The sequence below is a fragment of the Apteryx mantelli genome, chromosome Z (genome assembly GCF_036417845.1).
Source record: "Apteryx mantelli isolate bAptMan1 chromosome Z, bAptMan1.hap1, whole genome shotgun sequence".
NCBI lineage: Eukaryota > Metazoa > Chordata > Aves > Apterygiformes > Apterygidae > Apteryx > Apteryx mantelli.
The window spans coordinates 67,047,681-67,067,408 of record NC_090020.1 but is presented as its reverse complement, the minus strand read 5'-3'; the positions used below and the strand labels follow the sequence as shown (position 1 = coordinate 67,067,408).

The 19,728-nt window shown below is 37.5% G+C and overlaps 1 protein-coding gene across 2 annotated transcripts in view; it reads left to right on the top strand.

Moving 5' to 3' along the window:
* MAP3K1 (mitogen-activated protein kinase kinase kinase 1) overlaps nucleotides 1–19,728 on the top strand; it is a 69,055-nt gene that overhangs the window by 18,831 nt on the left and 30,496 nt on the right. Inside the window, exon 2 of one of the 2 annotated variants that reach the window (XM_067315652.1) lies at nucleotides 12,707–12,813. The exons of the other annotated variant lie outside the window; for it this stretch is intronic. Within the exon in view, the coding sequence (XP_067171753.1) occupies nucleotides 12,758–12,813 (56 nt within the window). The 5' untranslated portion in view covers nucleotides 12,707–12,757. The remainder of the gene's footprint in view (nucleotides 1–12,706; nucleotides 12,814–19,728) is intronic. 2 annotated transcript variants of the gene reach the window in all.

Below are 19,728 nucleotides of genomic sequence, written 5' to 3'. Positions count from 1 at the left end.
TCATGTGAAAAACTTTAAATTTAAACTTCAAGGCTAGAGAACCCGAGTGAATGTTTGAACCCTTGCTTTGAACTTATGCATTATGTGTCATGGATAGTATTATATCTTTTTATTTAATATTTTAACAAAATGCTTAATCGTCTTAGGTTTCATTAAAGCCCATTTTGCTGTTAGTAATTAATGATTTACATCAGTTTGGCAACCTTTAGCGTACTGTTTTGTGGGAGTTCATTGAAAACCAGTAACATGACAGAACCCAAAATACTTATGCAAAGAGGTGAAAACTAGCATTTTGCCTAAGGAATTATTTAAAAAATTGGTCAGAAGATTACTGTAATGAAAAAACTCTTAAAGTTTCTGAGGATTATCTTTTCCTGTCCTTCCCCATCCCCTACACAAATATTTTCTATTGGTTTTGATAGTGTCTTAAGCAGGGTCATCATTAACTGACCATACTAGAAGGCTTTCCTTTCAGGTCAGTGTGTGTTGAACAAGAACATTCTGAGGAGTCACAACAACAAAAAAAAGAGGATGCTGTGACAGTCTGAGCATGCCACTTCCGTGAATGTACCAACTATGATAGTCAGCAAATGTTGTCTGGCTTTCTCAAAGTTGGGTGCCTAGTATTACTTGTTTTGGTAACAGATACTCAGCTTCTTCCAGCTTTGAAAGAAGGCAGGGTAAAAGTGCAGGTTGAGAGTCTTCCATAAGCAATTTGACCACGCATTAGATTCTCAGTTAATTCAGTAGGACAGATACTGATTAATAGGTAGGTTAGAATTTTCTGCATGATTCCAATTCATTCTGGTATGTAGTCATGTCAGTTGTCTTAATGACTTATTGGCCTTTTTATCTTAACTGTTTCGTGGCCTTTTTTTTTTTTTTTCTTCAGTTTAGGCAAGCAGATCTAGTGTCAGTCTGTTCAGTGCATCATTTGAATGACAGGAATAATCAGCCTTAGTTTTGTTCTGTCCAAAGTTCCACTTCACTATGTTAATGTGGCTTCGTTACATCACAGTCCGTTTATGTATAATGTTTGCATGTCTGAAGCTGCAACACATTTCTGTCTTTACATTTTGTTTTCTTTCAATATCATTGCACAGAAGTTGAATTTAAGTTTTAGTAGATGATAGTTAGTAGATAACTATTTTAGCAGTCTTCTCCTGTACTGTTGAAATGCTTATGCAAAAGGCATTGAGTGTGGAATTTTCCCTGCATGTTTCTTACTTTAAATGCGTTGCTTAAAAATTCATCCTGCTTTAGATTACTACTGATTTTTATTTGGATTCTATTTTTAAATCCTCAAATAGATTGACATTAGATTGTCAGAAGGTAGGGACAACATGCATTGAGCTATTTTGATTATGATTCTTTCTTCATAAAACACCTAGACATCTTGAAGTCAAGGAGGAAAACTTAGTTAAGGCAGAACTGATTTGATCATTCCAAATATGAATACATGTTCTTGAAGAAAACTAACTCTTCATTTTCATTTCACTAAGTAAAGTTATGGCTGCTTGCAAATAAATGGAGTCAGCTTAAAAATTGTGGATTGGTCTGAGTCCAGTACAAAGACTGAGAAACTATAACTTGTTTCAGAAGGAAGAAAAAAAAAATCAAAGCCAAAGGATAGGCATTTTTGAGTTACACTAGATTAGATTTTACAGCTTGAAGATGACTTTGCATAACTGAATGTGCAGAGAACTATAGGAATCAATTCTAGCAGAAATAAGTTGGGCTTCATCAAATCCAAAACTCAGAAAGGACTGGATGAGTCAGGCCTCACCCAGGTCTTAACTACATGCTGATATTTGCATAGGAACACAAACCATACCAAAAATATTGTAATGAGCCAAATGCCTCTACACTGGTCATTAAAACGTAGATTTTGACTTAAGGGGAGAGAGTTGAATGTGGTGAAAGCAATTTTTTAACAGCAATTTGTCATTTAGGTAATGGGGAAGAGGAGTTTGTGGGTTTTTTTCCCCTTCTCAACAAGTAGCAACCAATGAAAATGTTCTACTCTTGTGTTGTACCTTAATAGGTGCAACTCCTATGAGTTCATGTTTCTTGTTCAGTTTTTTCCATAGCCGGTTGGATTTTCATTCATAACTGTCTCATTTTTCCTGTGGTCAGGCTTTTTTCAAAGTAACCATCATATTCCTTACTCAGTGTTTTGAGGTATTTCTTGTTTGTTTGTTTTGTTGTTGTTTGTTTGTTTTTAATATTGAAGTTTTAAAACACCATATTCTTAGTGTTCTGGGAAACATCAACAGAAGACAGATGCTTCTCCTGAATGTTCAAGGAGAATAAATCACTTGGTCAAAGTTACTCAAATTTCTTCTTAATTTCAATTAATAGCTTTGTATTCTCCTTCTTGTCAGTATTCGATTTGCATGTTTCCTAAAGAAGAATGCGTTTTATGCTCTTTCCTTGCTGTGCACTTGTTACATTTGCATGTGTAGAAAGTGACGACTGGATTTTAAATAACTAATTCTAGAGCTCAGCTGTATTTAAGTGTGAAGCCTAAGTTTGGAAAGCGCTTAACAGCTTTTGGAGGCTTGGTGTTTTAGAAAACCAAATTGCTTTTATGGATGCTTTCACATGAGTTGGGAAGCTTTTGAAACAGTTGTAAAATGTGAAGGGGGGGAAGGGGAGCGATTCAGAACAACAGTTGCTGATAACTTTTCACCTTCTTCAGAAATGTAAATCCATCTTTTTCTCAAGATGGCACTGGGAACAAATTTACTGAAGATGGTGCTTATCAACCAGTTTGCCCTAAGTGATGTAGCTTATCCTGGCTCTGTTTAGGGTTGAGTGTACAAAATTAAATATATTTGCATTAGTAATTTGGAAGTAATTAAGAGTCTTCCAAGAATGTCAAAACTTGTTTAATTTTCTCAAAATAAGTAGTTTAGTTGAGATGTTTTTGTTAAACCTTTTGTTTTTGAAGAGAGAATAGGTGACTTTTTTCATCAATTCTTGGCAAAGCAATAGGGTTTTTTAGGGCTGTATTTTTTAAGGATCATTTTTTGATATTCTGTTAAGAAATTATAACATGCTTTTGAAAATATGAGATTCTGTCAATGTTGGTTTAACTTCACTACAGACCAGTGAAAAAAATGAACTAGGGAAGTTCCAGAAACCAAATTAAAACACGCTTGAAAGCACAAATTCACTTAGTCTCTTCTTTATCATGGCGTATCATGGTGTCCAAAACTACTGGAGAATTTTTGTGAGAAACTATCAATGAATTGAAATAAAAACTTGCTGCAGAAACATATGCACTAGTTCCAGCAATTCATTTTAAAACCAAAGTACAAAAAGAGTATCTCAGTTGATGGTGAATTTTGTGTTGTGAAGTGGATGAGGAACTCTATTCTGGCTTCTTCCTGAAGTGAAATGGTAAAACTTGCAAAATATCAGGCTCTGGGAGTTTTTTGTAAAAGAAGATGATTTCTTGGCCAGCCTCAAAACTTGTGGTTTGCATTTGCAGAGATTTGCTTCTGACGGTGGGAGGTGGAGAGGAAAAGAGACAGGTCCTGGCTTTACTGAAGCTCTGGAGCTGGTTCAACATTGTCATTTATGGTCTATTCTTCTGTTTTTTGCCTTTGTTGTATGCATATGTTTCACGTATTTTTCCCAATTGTTCTTCACTGCAGTAAACAGTAGGATAAAAGTTAAGGACAAAATATTTATGTAATTAGGATCTGTGTTAGATGTGTAGGGGAGGCTTTTTAGCTTTCTTCTGAAAGCACAGCCCCTCAAGAAACACTTAATTTAAATAACACTACTCTTAGCAACACAAAAGGGTCTTGCAATAATTTTTTTATCTAAATGTTGCTGAAATAATCTGAAAATTTCCCCTGGAATAAATATGAGGCTAATAGATGCAAAATTTTATAGATGGGTTTGAACCACAAAGTTAAAATATAAAGTATATTTTTCTTCCTTAATTATACCCATGTCTAGGTCAAATACTGTGAGTTAAGGAAGCCTTACATTCATAAAACGTTTTTGAATGGTGTTTACTACTAAGGAGGTACTGCAGAGTACTTGGTTTCATTTTCTGGAATACTTTCTTAAACTTGTAAAATCAGAGATTGTAGAATTACGGAGTTTGCTTTCATTGCAGATGCAGAAATCTTAACCTGCAGGTTGGTATGAAATTTTCCATCAAATTACCACTTTACATTGTTTTTCATAGCTGAGTTAGAAAGGTGTCCTAGAATCACTAGCATAAAAACACACAGAAGTTGCTATGAAATGAGAAATCTGGAAGCTACTTTTAAAGAGTAAAGCTTAAAAGGAATGTAGGAAACAAATATGGGAGTTTAAACATATTCCACAGATTCAGCCTCGTGGGGTGTGGTTTGTTTGTGTGGGGAGTTTTGTTTGTTTTTGCTTTAGCAGCTTCGTAGTTGGTGCTCATCAACAGAGCTTTGGACCCAGCTGAAGTAAGGAGGCCTTTCAGGTTTGCAGTATACGTTGGTTTCACAAGTGAAAGGTAGCAAAGTAGTTCTATTACAGTAGATGAGAGGAGATAATAGTAATTAAATTACACATACCTATCAAATAGTATGGCATACTTTGCATTTTGTGTGAAGTAATTCCTGATACAGGTCTAAATAGTCTTGAAAGATCACTGTCATGTCTGATTTTTAGCACTTCCTGGGAAAACAGTGCTTCAGTCTCCTATCTCAACTCATTTCATTGCCAATTAATAAACAAGTAGTAGGTCAGCGATCTTTAGCACATACCTCTGTGGCACAAGTGACAGTTACGAGACATGTGGATAACTTAAAGATGACTTATTTTAATCTAATCTAATGTTAGTCACAAAGTTTGGGAAGATTTTCGTGTAGTAAAGTGAGAGGGAAGTATATAGTCCTTTGAAAAAATACAGGTACCAGACGGAATTCTGTTAATGTTCCATGATATTTTTCAAGACTAATTTTCTTAGTTTGCCATATTTTTCTCCAGATCTAGTATTAATTGTTTGTCTTGGATAGAATCGTGTGTTTGATTTGTGGGGCTACTATTAAGACCAGTGTAGATCTGATGTCCTTTAATCTGATTGCAAGTTAACAGTATGTCTTACAACTAGAAGCCTTACCTTTAATGATAAAATCAAATTGTGAAGCAACGTAGGGGTATACAGTGGAATGTCATCTTTTTTGCTTTTTATTGTACTACTTGGTGAGTAAATAAAACTACAAGAAGGTGTTCAAGATTCAAACAAGGAAAACTGTTGCCCCTTCCCCAACAGCGGAGGCATTTATGCTTTGTGATAAACTAGATATAGAAATTGTGTTTATTGTCCTCATACAGTTGAATTCTATCGCCCTTTATACAGAGGAAAAACTACAGATAACTAACTAGCTTAACATGTTGTTCATAACTTTTGTTGGCAACTTTTTCAGGCGTGAGCTAGATCTTATGCTGTGCCTTCCTCTCAGTTAGAATGTTGCTTTAAAGTTAGTGCTAATTATATAAGTGTGAACACCTCTCTGCTTATTGGGCCCTGCTATGGGGAGGGAGCATGGTATGCTGTTCTATGGATAAATATAGGTAGTTACTCTTTGTGCAATACCCAGTAAAACTGAAGTTGCGAAGTAGCAGAATGAACAGTCTGCGTCTACTTATTGTAGTAACTCGTATCTCCTAAATCGGCTACCGTTTTTCTTTACTGTTACACTTTTAACTAGCTGCATTACATACGAATGGCACAAGATTTCTTTTGTTATGAAGTGGATGATTTTGTAAGGGAAATACTTTTTTTTTGTGAACTGTAAAATAACTAGGCAAATTTGAGTTTGTTGCTTCTGGATGACTTTTTTTGTAGAATACCACTGTAAAAGTCTTACGAGATAAATGACAGACAACAAGTAAGTGCCTTGTACTTTCTTTTAGCTTGTTTCATGTAGCTGAATCTTTAGCTGACATTTAATTCACCATCGGCTTGAGGCAAAGTGACTGAATGCTTCCTGCAAAGAACAGTCCCAAAGAAGGTATTCGGTGGTGCAAGGAAAGAAAGTACTTGATCTCCAACTTATTGTTTCCTGTTGTGTTCTTAACATCTCTGTCATATTTACTATATTCCTTACTTAAATGAGTCATCTCAGGAGGAGTTGGAATGGTACAGATGGGATCAGCACAGAATTGAATTTCACTATACCGTACTATCTACTAACTTCGTTTAACTATTATGTACCTTTAGTCAACAGCGTACTCTGATATTCATAACAATTCACTGGCAGAAGTCACGTAATCCTGTTTGTCCCCCACACATTTCTCTTTTTATAGTTGTTAAAACAAAGAACTGTATTTCTACATTGTCCAAACCAGTGATCTTGTTTTTGTGAATGTAATGATCCATCAAAAAGCAACTGCTTCATAAAACATGCTTAGACATTAGGACGGCAGTTTATAAAATAAATAAATAAAATATAAAAAACCCCTTTTTTTGGATTTATAAAATCCTTCCACAAACTGATTTGCACAAGTATTTTGCTTATTACATAGGAAATCATATTCTCAGTGAACAGGCATCTTTCTCAATGCATGTCCTATTTTATTTAGGCCTTGGGAAGAGAGCCTTTTTGTTGTTAATGCCTTCAGGAGTTTGGGGCTGGAGTTTTTTATTTTGCTTTCTGTCTTAATTCTGATGTCAGCTTCCCTCCAAAGGTGAAGTGCAATTTTCAGCATGATGATGAAACAATATCAGTACCTAGGTACAGTATTCCATTCCTGTCTGCCTATTAAATGTTGAAAAAGTGACTTAACAGTTTTGATAGCTTTGCAGAGCAGGAAATTATGAACTGTTTCTTATGCTTTGTAGGTTACTTCAATGCCTAGAGCAGGAAGAGCTGCTAAGGTTCCTAGGAACATGTTCCAAGATACAAACACAAACAGCATTTCTGTTATAGCCTCATCATTTGTGAGGAAACTGATATTTTATCACCCTTGGAAGAATTTGACAGTTTACAACCTGATTATAACGTTATCTACAATTTTTTTATGTATTTGACTGGACTTCTTAACCATTCCATTCTTGCATTTAATGTATTTAGGTCAGTGTTAGGCTTTTTTTGTTTGCTTTTTGACTAGCTTGCATTTGATAGCATTCCCTTAATTTTCTGTGGTTCTGTATTGGTAATTGAGGAAGAAATAATATACAGGGGCAAGGAGGAAGGCATCACTCTACTTGTTCTCCTACTCTTACCATGGTGTCAGCAGATAGTTGCTGCTTGATATAGGATACAGAGGTAGGGGGACTTTTGGTCTCCTAGAGTCATAGAAGCGCGCAGCTAGAAGCCTTGTGAATGCACAGTAGCTATAGTTTCCCATCAGCTCTGATTGTTACTCTTGTCTTCAAGTCATACTATCTTGTCATTCCTTTCTGTCCAGGAAACTTAAATGTGTTATGTTCCCTACCATAGGTAGGAAGCATTGGAGAATAACGATTTTGGGGAGTGATCTCTTGAATAGAAAAATTAAGAAAGTACTGTTGGTAGCTTTCAGAGTGCAAAGTCTTCCAGTACATCTAACCTCATGGCTTCAGGTCATAACCTTGCTGTCTTGCCGAGTAAATTTGGGTTGAAGGAAAGCAAACTTCAGATTTTGGGGACTGCAGTCCCTGCTTCTGTAGTGCATTTATTTTAATAACGAAATTTTCTCCCTCCTGTGAAATGGTGCTCTCCAGTTCTGTAAGTTTTATTGCTGTGTTTGGGGCGGCTTCTTTGCCGGATCAAACGCGTGATGCAGTGTACATGTGCTGTGTGGGGCTGGAGTGCCACACCGTTACCTGCTGAAAGAACGGCTGAAGCCTGCTCATCGGAAATGCCATCCTCTTGCTTTTCCTGCGCATCTGTAGTGGATCCATGCTATGAAATAGATTGGAGGACAAATCTGGTTTAGCATTTGCTGTTTTCTCTTCCTCTCCTCTATCTCCAAGTTTTGTGGGAAGGAATAGAAATGAATAATTGAGGTGGGGAGTAGAAACTCCTTAAACTGACATTGCTGCTGAGAAGACGGGATATGATACTGTTTCGACAAGATCGCTAACCAGGTTAGGATAACTTCTGGTCCCTTCTTCCTCTGTAGTGGCATGTATAGCTCTTTATTCAGAGCCTTGGTATTTAAATTACCTAATGTGTTTTCATGCCTGTTATCACTAGTTCTAATGTTAGTACATGATATAAGAATATTCTAACAGCAAATCCAAGTTTCTGCTTGCACAGAAGTATTTTATGGCCTCTTTGCTGTTTGGGGTTGGGTTTTTTATATTTTTTTGTATTTTTTAATAGTGTACTTTTTCATGCCTAAAAGCATCTTAATGTATAAAATTGTTACATGTTTATGGTAGAGATTTATATCCATGAACAAATTGAAAAACTTAAAGTATCCATGACAACTATAAATTGGCTTTAAATTAACAGATGTGGAATGTTCTTAGCAGATACGGGAGTGGTAACAGATGGAACTTTGGTGCCTTGCTTATGTGGGTTTGGGTCAAATGAATACTGTGGAAAATTGCTGGGGTTCTTGGTTTTTTTGTTTTTTTTTTCTTTTCATTCTTATATGAATGTTTGAAAGCTACTTTGCAAACAAACAAAAATCTTGTGGTATTTACTATTTCTGTGTTGTCTCCTAGAATAAATTTTCAGTAATCTCCCTATTAGACTTCTAATTTTATAAATGTTTTATGACCTTCAGTTTGATAGCATTCTATAGTGTTTTAAAATAACTTAACAGCCCTGTCACACGTTGATAGTAGACTAGAAACTTTTAGAACTTTATTGCAGCCCACTGTGAGCTGTTTTATGTTGCAAAAGGCAGCATTTCTGATATTGCTGTTTTAGGATCTAGTTCAGCTCTGGCCTAAATGAGTGTAATATGTGTTGGTGTGGAGGAATTGGACGCTTTCATGTAAAGCTGAAGTTTGTTCATGTTTAATTCATCCTCCTCATAGGAAACAACAGGGAGTTAGTCTCTGTCTTGTAGGTTGCTTAAGGGTATTCTGTCTTCTTTCTGTGATGCACAGAAGTTAGGCCATACTGTGGTGAAAGATGGTACTGCCACCAAATAAAGCAGTCTTGTCCTTTCAGTCCTGTGCCTGTATCATCCCCTTCCTCTGGCACATAAGTTCATATGGCTACATAGTAAAAGGGATCGCAAAATTGTTCTAGTTGAAAACCAGATTATTTGTTGATGAGGAAGTGACTGCTGCTTTCCATGATGGTGCTGGTACATGCTTGCTGTCATTCTTGCACACATGCTTTCTTATTTTCTAGCTGTATGCATGTGTCTGTGTAACCATGGGATTAAATCAAATCAGGTCTCTGTGAAGGTGAATGAGACTTGATGGAAGTTGATTTTGCTGCACTGTTCTGCCAATAATAAGTTGGAATAAAAAGCTTATATTGAGAACACGCTGTACTGGGTAGGCCTAATCCTTAGCATGCATATGACTGCTAGATACACATTTTATTTAAGCCAACTCAGTTTAAAATTCGTAGTTCAGAGACTATTTTGTTCAAGTAATCAAATAGAGATGGACTTTACATGTCCAGTTTCCCTTTTATTGCATGAGGACATCCTTTAGTTGGAATACTAAAAATAAAATGGTCAACTTTACTTGGTTTTGGAGTTAAATTCAATGAGTTACTTTTTTTTAACGGGCTAACAAGGGAAAATGTTGCATCCTGGGTGATGACATGCATGACATGGGGACTCTTCTTAATAGCTTAATGAAAGTAGTTATCTTGGACTGAACTTCATATAAAACAAAGTTTTCAATTGAGGCTTCAATGTGAAATCTCCTACTTTCATGTAGTAGTTAGATATATATCTAAAACACTGTCTTTAACTATGCCCCTTTCCTGAAAAGGGAAACAGAAGGGTTCATGAATCTAAATGTCTGTCACACTGTTGTAACTGCATCTTGTCCTGAACTAAATTTAATGAAGACATTTTACAGTTGCATAGGCTGCTAGTTTGGGCCAACTGCTTCAGTGTTTGCAAAAGTTCATGGGTGGATTTCTACGCTATGCTGAATTTTCTGTTATCTTGGTTGTACTGACTGCAAGAGGCAATTATCTGAAAGCTAGTTTGCTCTAAGTTCATACAGATGAGGGCTGCAATGTTGTTGCATCCCTCTAGAGCAGATAAGGAGCTCCTGGCAAAACTCAACCAGAAGAAGGAAGCATACAGAAAGTGGAAAGGGGGACAGGCCACTTGGGAGGAATATAGGAACGTTGTCAGAGTATGCAGGGATGTGACGAGGAAGGCTAAGGCCCGTTTGGAATTCAATCTGGCTGGGGATGTCAAGGACAACAAGGGCTTCTTCAACTACATCAGTAGCAAGAGGAAGACTAGGGAAAATGTGGGCCCTTTGCTGAATGGGGTGGGTGCCCTGGTGACGAAGGATGCAGAGAAGGCAGAGTTACTGAATGCTGCCTTTGCTTCAGTCTTTACTGCTCAGGCCAGCCCTCAGGAACCCCAGACCCTGGAGGCAAGAGAGAAAGTCTGGAGAAAGGAAGACTTTCCCTTGGTGGAGGAGGAGTGGGTTAGAGATCATTTAAGCAAACCTGACACCCACAAATCCATGGGCCCCGATGGGATGCACCCACGAGTGCTGAGGGAGCTGGCGGAAGTTATTGCTTAGCCACTCTCCATCATCTTTGAAAGGTCATGGAGAAGAGGAGAGGTGCCTGAGGACTGGAAGAAAGCCAGTGTCACCCCAGTCTTCAGAAAGGGCAAGAAGGAGGACCGAGGGAACTACAGGCCAGTCAGCCTCACCTCCATCCCTGGAAAGGTGATGGAGCAGCTCATCCTGGAGGCCATCTCCAAGCATGTGGAGGACAAGAAGGTGATCAGGAGTAGTCAGCATGGCTTCACCAAGGGGAAATCACGCTTAACCAATCTGATAGCCTTCTATGATGGAATGACTGGCTGGGTAGATGAGGGGAGAGCAGTGGATGTTGTCTACCTTGACTTCAGCAAGGCTTTTGACACTGTCTCCCATAACATCCTCATGGACAAGCTCAAGAAGCGTGGGCTAGATGAGTGGACAGTGAGGTGGATTGAGAACTGGCTGAACAGCAGAGCTCAGAGGGTTGTGATCAGCGGCGCAGAGTCTAGTTGGAGGCCTGTAGCTAGCGGTGTCCCCCAGGGGTCAGTACTGGGTCCAGTCTTGTTCAACTTCTTCATCAAGGACCTGGATGAAGGGACAGAGGGCACCCTCAGCAAGTTTGCTGACGATACAAAACTGGGAGGAATGGCGGATACACCAGAGGGCTGTGCTGCCATTCAGAGAGACCTGGACAGGCTGGAGAGTTGGGCGGAGAGGAACCTCATGAAGTTCAACAAAGGCAAGTGCAGGGTCCTGCACCTGGGGAGGAATAACCCCAGTCACCAGTACAGGTTGGGGGTTGACCTGCTGGAAAGCAGCTCTGCTGAGAAGGACCTGGGAGTGCTGGTGGACACCAAGTTAAGCATGAGGCAGCAATGTGCCCTTGTGGCCAAGAAGGCCAATGGTATCCTGGGCTGCATCAGGAAGAGTGTTGCCAGCAGGCCTAGGGAGGTGATCCTGCCCCTCTACTCAGCCCTGGTGAGGCCACATCTGGAGTACTGCGTCCAGTTCTGGGCTCCCCAGTACAAGAGGGATGTGGCACTGCTGGAGCAAGTCCAGTGAAGGGCCACAAAGATGATTAGGGGACTGGAGCATCTCTCTTATGAGGAAAGGCTGAGAGAGCTGGGCCTGTTTAGCTTGGAGAAGAGAAGACTGAGAGGGGATCTTATCAACGTGTACAAATATCTGAAGGGAGGGTGTCGAGAGGATGGGACCAGACTCTTTTCAGTGGTGCTGAGCGACAGGACACGAGGCAACAGGCACAAACTGAAACACAGTCTTAACATGAGGAAAAACTTTTTCACTGTGAGGGTGACAGAGCACTGGAACAGGTTGCCCCGAGAGGTGGTGGAGTCTCCTCCCCTGGAGATATTCAAAAGCCGCCTGGACGCAATCCTGTGCAACGTGCTCTAGGTGACCCTGCTTGAGCAGGGGGGTTGGACTAGATGATCTCCAGAGGTCCCTTCCAACCTCAGCGATTCTGTGATTCTGTGAAGTGTGACTGTAAGCAAGATTATATTTTCCTATCATTTGCCATGTTGTATGGGACACATGCAATACAGGCCCTTCAGCAGCAGCGTCTAAAGCTCTTTTGTCTTTCTTGTAGAGCTTGACAGAGCTAAGAACATGCTGTCCCATACACAGGACTTCATTTATCGGACTCTGCTTAAATGTGTGGATTTTTAAAATGTTTAATGTATTGGTGGCAAAAAAATTACAATTATGGTGAAGACCTTTCACTTTATTATGATCCTTGGGTAAATGAGGCGTTCCTGATACAGGGACTAACAAAGTTTATGTAATTAGTATATAGCTTTAATTTGCCTTGTGAAAATATTTTTCTCTAATTTTGGCATATTGGAAACAGTTTAACCTTATGTATATCTTAACATTAACTTTACTAACAAATGAAAAAAAAGTCAAAAGTATTTCCATATCTTGTTTTTCTGGTCTAAAAGTAATACATTACTTTCACTTCAGTATAAAACTCAAGTCAGCTCTAACGTCTCATCACAAGCTGAATGCAACTGCTTTATATCAGATTTTTTTAATGAGTTTCTTTTTTTGGAGGGAAATGGGGGAAGATGAGGCAAGGAAACCTGTTCAGGCCTTGTGAAGCTGATGTCAGAGCATCTCGGCATTCCTCCTGAGATGAGACTGGGAATATTCATGAAAAGGTCTTGCTATTATTATTTTATTATTTTATATTTATATTATATTATTTATATTTATATTTATTTTATATTTCTTAATGCAAATTTATTGACGGTGTCAGAGTTCCAGAGAACTACTCTATTAAATTTCAAACTTGATCTGTAAACAGAGCAACACAACTGTGGGAAGAAGATGGTTGTTTGAGGATTGTGTTGGTGAGATTACATGAATAGTCCACAAAAGCCTAGTGTATGGTATCGCAGAACAAATACAATCTTGTCTTTGAGCTATGTGGCAGTGCAATTTAAAAATCTGAAAGCACACATTAATTTTCACTTTTTTTTTTTCTTTGAATCTGTGGACCTCTCTGAATGCTTCTATCTCAACTGAAGCAATGTTTGAGGATACTGAAGAGAAGGATAATGATTGCTTCCTGTCTATACCTTTCTGGGCTTCCTTAGCATGGATTGACTACATGACAATTCTTAAAACCAAATTTTTCCTGATAATTGCTAGTCAGTGGCTTGGCATCTTTCTCACAGATCTATCTAGACTATCTTAGTTGAAAAGCTTAAGTTGCCCCAGGCCTATTTGTGTGCTACCTGAATGATGTTCTGAGTAGTGGTACACATGCATAAAGCCTGCGACATAACTAATCCACTGAATTGTTGCCTTAATGTTTCAAAATCAGCAAGAATTTTGGAAAGAGGGTATATACTGTAATATTGTAAACAATGATTTGAGGAAACTTGGGCTAATCGGGATATCTTGTTTTTTGTTGCCGTATCAACAATCTGATGTTTGCTCCTTTTCCTTAGTTTCTATGAGACTTTTATATTTTTGTGGGCTCTGGCAGGCAGAGTTGGATTGCAGCAATTTAAAATGTTACTGTCCCGTCTCTGTATTCCAGTGCCAGAAGTTTCAACCATGGCAGAGTTGACTGAAGGGAAAGCCTGTTTGCTTGGGTTGTTCCAGTCTAAATATACTACTGTAACCTGCCAGTTACAAATAATGATACCAAATCAATTCTATAGAAACAAGTAACTGTTCTTTTGAAGTTATGTGGCAGTATTATATATAGTAGTAAATGCTATGAGAAGAGAAGGTGGCTATAATAAACAGCTGAAAAAGACAATTTTAAAGTATCACCAGATTTTGAGTAAAAGCCAAAGGTAGTAACTGGGTAGCAAGCAAAATGGAAAATAAATTGTACTAAAAACAGTATACATAGTAACCAGTTGCCCTGAAGATCTTTACCAGCACTAATGAACAGGATAGCCCACAATTTAAAACATGATTTCATTCTAAGGTGGCATATTACTGTGTGAACATGATAAAATGCTAGGTTGCTACAAAAATGGTTGAAAGTAGTTTAATATGTTCTACATAAGAAGTTTAAAGGGGCAGATAATTTGAGAAGGATCTGACATCATGTGCTCTTATAAAGTACTAGATAATGGTATTTATTCTCTGATGTTAGTCAGTGTTAAAGACTTAAGTCTCAAATGAGGCCAAACTTGAATTTTAAAAGCATCATTGTAATTTTATTACTTAATTCCCTTTTTTTAAAGAAATCCAATGTGAGGGAGAGAGAGAGAAGAAATCATTATCTCTGAAAACATATCTCCTCTGCCTACAGTACACATTTATCTCTATATTCTAGTGCCACAGATGGTCATCTTACAGATATACTTGGTATGCTTCTCATTGAAAATACCTTCAATACTTAATTTTTTAACCAATATTGTTGAATATAGTTCTCTCAATATGCGAGTATATGCTTTTATGTAATCATACTTTATTTGTAGCTTGAACAATATAAGAGCACTTCCTCTTCTAAAACAGAATGGCTCTTTTGTGTGCTGGTGGGTTATGATGAATGAAGACTTTTCCTTATGAGTCTTGTTAACAAGCGTGGTGTTTGAGGACTCTGTCAACTTTCAGTTGTTTGACTTTTTTCCATTCTTGTAGTTTTCTGAACTCTCTTTGTTCGTGAAACTTATCTTCCAGATTGTCTATGCTTATTCCTGCTTATAAATTTTATGCTTCACAATTTTTTTTTCTCCTTCCCTGTTTCTTCTAAATCAGTAAAAGATGGCATAGGTAAATTCAGCTACTCAATTTTTGTCTGGCAAGAATATACCTGAAAGCTGGAACTACTTTTTGGGGGGGAGATTTCATAATGGAATTATGAACTGAGGTTATCCTATTAATTTTATCTGTCAATTAGAAAGCATAGTAGAAGACTCATTCTCCAGTTCTGGAAAACTTTCCTCCATTGCTCTTGAAAGAACTTATTAATAGCAGTAAGAAACTATTCATAGTTCTGCTAAAACATAGGTGCAATTGGCATGATCTAATGTTCATTATTTTAAAATATTACTACTTATTTTCAATATATTTGGGGGCTTCAAAGTCTCAGTTGAGAGCAGAGTTTGATTTGTTCAAGTTACCATATAAATACGTGCTCCAGAATGTTTGGGTAATGTAATAGTGGGAGGTGGATGAATATCAGTGTGGCTTTTATTCTGTCCAGCTTTCTTCAAAATCACTGGTAACAGGCTAGAGCTTCTGTGAGGTGATGTTTCTGTAGTGTTACGCTTTCATGCCACTATAGGAAAGTGTTTCTGCAATTTTTAAATCTATTTTTAAGCAAGTACAGAAGAAGTCTCTTTTCCTTTATTTGAGACCCGTTTGCAAGGGATGAAAACTCATTGCTTTTTTTCCCTCTGACAATATATAATTTGCAATTAGTATCAGCAACTATATCTCGAAGGTGTATGGAGACATAGCAGTATGCATAATATAAATTAAAAGCTAAAGTACATTGTGTTATAAGTGGGATGTGAATACACCAAAGCTTAAATAAAACCTCACAGTCAAGAATACACTGAGGACTCTAAGAAAAAGTGGTGTATTTTGTTAAGGAGTACTCCATATACTTACTGTCCTGTAAGCTGCTTCCTTGCTTTGTTATCACAGGCTAATATGGTTATTATTGGATTTTTATTGCTAATTATTTTTTAAGATTGCTTCACTAAATATTCCCCTTTTCAACAGATAAGATTCCTGCATTATTGTTTCTGCATAGTCTGGATAAAAAAAAAAAAAATTAGGAGTTACTGAACCAATAACCATTTTAAGCCATGTGCTAGCAAAAGTTTTGAATGCCTTTTCCTGCCATTTTCTCTTCATGTCATGGTAGCTTGTTGTTATCTTACAAAAATAAACACTTTTAATAGTAGCTACCATTGTTAGAGTGGGTGTAGTTACTGTGTGCTTGGCCTGTGTCTAGACAACTGGACACATATCACTAAATTGCTCCTCCTTGTTCCACGGGGAGGCTGTGCAGCACGGGGCACCTCGTATAACATGCAACAGTGTGTTTACACGTGCAGGAGTTCTGGGATGGAAGATCCTAAGTCTGGGTCTTCATGGCAAGAACATAATTTACCCATGACTTTCTTCTGATAAGAAATATCCTGGCTACAGTTATCTATCATAAGTCTGTGAAGAGATCCAATATGTTGATACAGGGCAGTGTTTCTACAGCTTGCAGTTACTCAGAATAGGCTTCCAATAAATTTTTGGCTTTATTTCTGGACCCCAGGAAAGCTTTTTATGCCTGATCCAGATATACATGTGGAACTGTTTAGTCCCCTTTGGCTCATGGCACCAAAGTTCAGTATATGCGTCACTCTTTGCAGGACAAGGACGTTTTGAGATCTCTGATGTTTATGGTGTCAGTGGATAATACAGACATCTCTTAGCAAGGTGTAGTGCTTACTTAATGTAACTTGTTATGGTACAGGATTTCAATAATAAATCAGATTAATGATATTCATTCCCAATATAACTCAGGTAGGTGTTTCCTCTCTTTTCACATAGCTTGCCCATGTATTTGTCAAATTGAACGTTAGCTTAAAAAGCGGAATACCCAATAAGAAAACCAAACCCAGAGAAGGTATATAAATAATAAAATAAATCAGGTTGATTAGCACAGTGGGGTCCTAGTTCATGACCAAGTGAGCTCCTGAATGCTACTTTAATACAACTACTAGATGAAAGTAATAATTTGTTGTAATTTTCAGCAGCGTATGTTATGAAACACAGAACCCTGGGGAAAAATCTGATTTCTAGCAATGAAACTGTACATTCAAATCATTCTTAAAGTTGTCTTTCTAGGTCTCTGGTCTTCTTCTGTAAGGTCAGAGATTGTTTTTTTGGAACTTTGAATTTTGCTTCAAATAGTTTAAAGAAATACTATTTGTTTTGAAAAAAGGGTTGGTTTGTTTTTTCATTTCCCCCTCTATGCCATTTACTGTCTAAAGAATCATTAAGACTTAAATTTCTTATGCTATATTATGTTTCTTTGCTAGAAATTTTTATAAGCTTTTTTATATTTGCTTTATGTGGTTTATTTTTTATTTTTTTTGGAGTGTCTCTTTCTGAGAGAACTTAAAATTCTCATTCCAGTGGCAATCTTGCAACGCTTTTTCTGCTGATAATTCTGCTGTTTTGAACAGTGCCAGAATGGTCTAAATTCCCTTTGTTTGTAATTCCTCCAACAGTGATTTAATATGCTGTAGCTCTTGAAAATCTACCTAGCTCATCGTGTCCAGGTTGTTTGTATGCTATCGTTCTATCCATTCTGTTTGGAGATAGGAATATTCTGTATGGTTTTATCTGCTTATCCTTATTATCTTAAGTTGATCCAAGCTATAAATGTCTTATACTGTCTGTTCTTCTCTTCTGGGGATAGAGAAGTTAAGTTGTCCAAGAAACCTTTTATTCTACATGTTGTGTGGAGTCATTTCGTTCTGTCTTGACAGTCATCCAACATGCCGTAAACAATTTCCTCTTTCAAAGTAGGCCAGAAACTAACTCTAATATAGTTTTTCTCATATAGTCAATATACAGACATAATAAATCTGCATTAAGAGCTGTTTGATTTATATTTTGAATTTTATCATACTTTTATCCCATTTTTCTGTTAATGGCTTCATAGGACTTCATATCAGCAAGGAGCATTGTGTTACCAGTTCTGACCTGACCACTTCTAAATGTTAACCAGTTACATTTTGCCCAATGCTCCTGGTTTTAGGTTTGACAGACTTCAAGAATCAGTTCGGTGCTTAAGAGATTAAACTGTGTACCACATTCAAAGAATTTGATGCTGTTATAAGTGCAGGGCATTGAGTAGATGAGATATGACCAGATGGAAACTTGGTCCTATACTTCAGAAGGGATACAGGAGGGCTCTGGCGCTTCAACCTGGTGAAAAAATTCACTTCATTATACTTAAAGCTTGTGATCCTTCTAATGTTGTGCAGATGAACTAATTGTATTCCTGACTGTCAGTGAACATTCATATTGCAATCCTTTCTTTTTAATGACGTTACTGCAGTTCTCAGAGTAATTCATGGTAGTATGAGAGACAGGGATGGGGGCAGGGTCTTTTCAGTGGCCCCAGCATGAACTGGGCATGTTGGATTCTGTTCTCTGGGTATCTGAAGTTTGTCATACAGTCATAAACTTATTAAAGCTTTGTGCAAACTGTATTGTCATAATTTAGATATAATATTAATACATTACATAGTTTTATGAAAAGAATTGTTATACAGTTACTAGTGGCTTCAGATCGCCATGCATTGCTATAAATGATTGATGTATTTTTTGAGAGACTGTAATTTCTAGAAATTCTGCTCTATAAAGGAATAAGCTTTTAATATAAATTCTATAGAGAGAAGATCTCAGACTCTTTGCAAACTTATTGTTCTGAAAGCAAAGAGTATGAGATCATGTGATTGAGCTGCTGTCTGTACATTTCAAAAATACCATAGTGTGTGTGTACCTTGATGCATCTGAGTTAGTACTGGAGATTAAACAAAAAGAGGTGTTAGAGAGGCCTCGGATCTGTTGTAATATTTGCTTCAGTCGTCTAATAGTTAGCTTGCTTAAGAAGCATGCTGAAGCCCATTTCATTAGCTTTGTTGAAAATATCTGGTGTAAATAGAGGCCAATATTTCTTGGCTTGCTATTTAGGAGAACTCATTTTCAGTGAGTACTGAATAGTTCTCAAATAAAGCATGACTAGATGGGTTCAGAGCAAGCAATCCAACCTGTTCTTTAAATACTTCAAGTAAATGGATTTCATCTCCTAAGAGCTAAGAAACTATTGCTTTCTAATTGGGAAATTCAAACAGCTTATTTATCTTTAACTTTAGACATCCAACTTTGAAGATCTGAGTCTTGCCTTCATCACTGAGTGAATGATTCTTGTTAACCACAGTTAACAGTGATTCAGTTTGTGGAGTTAGTGCTTCTATTGTGAGTATTGTCCTCTTATCAGTGAGATGCTCTTTGATCGCACACCTTTTGCCGTGTCAGACTTTCAAAGGTATGCTTGACTGTAGTGCTCTTTGAGGGCAAATGGCTAGAGAGAGAGAAGACAAGGGAAGTCTCAAACTGAGAGAGAAAACATTCCAGCAAGTAATGATTATTACCAAACTAATGGAGCTGTAGGTTTTGAATAACTTTGGGTTTAGAGCCAAATTGTAGAAAGTTACTATTTCTTCCGTATTTTCATGGTCTCTACAGGCCTGTTTCCCTTTTACAGGAGAATGCTGGAAGAAATAGGGTACACTTTGGCTCCTAAAACTACTTTGATGTAAAGATGCACTGGCTCTCACCTGATCCTGTTTTTCAGCAGGAAGTTCCATGGAAACCTACCTGGTGTTAAGTTCTGTCTGTTTCCTTTCTTCCAGACACGATTGATTCATTTTCTGCAAACTAACATGTATTTATAGTTTGTAACTACACATTTTAAAATATGCATAGAGAATATTGTGTAAGTTGTTTGCTTGATGCAAATTGAAAGGAGTTTATAATGCAAAATGTTTTAGTGGTTAATCTAAATGTTGTCGTAAGCAAGAAGT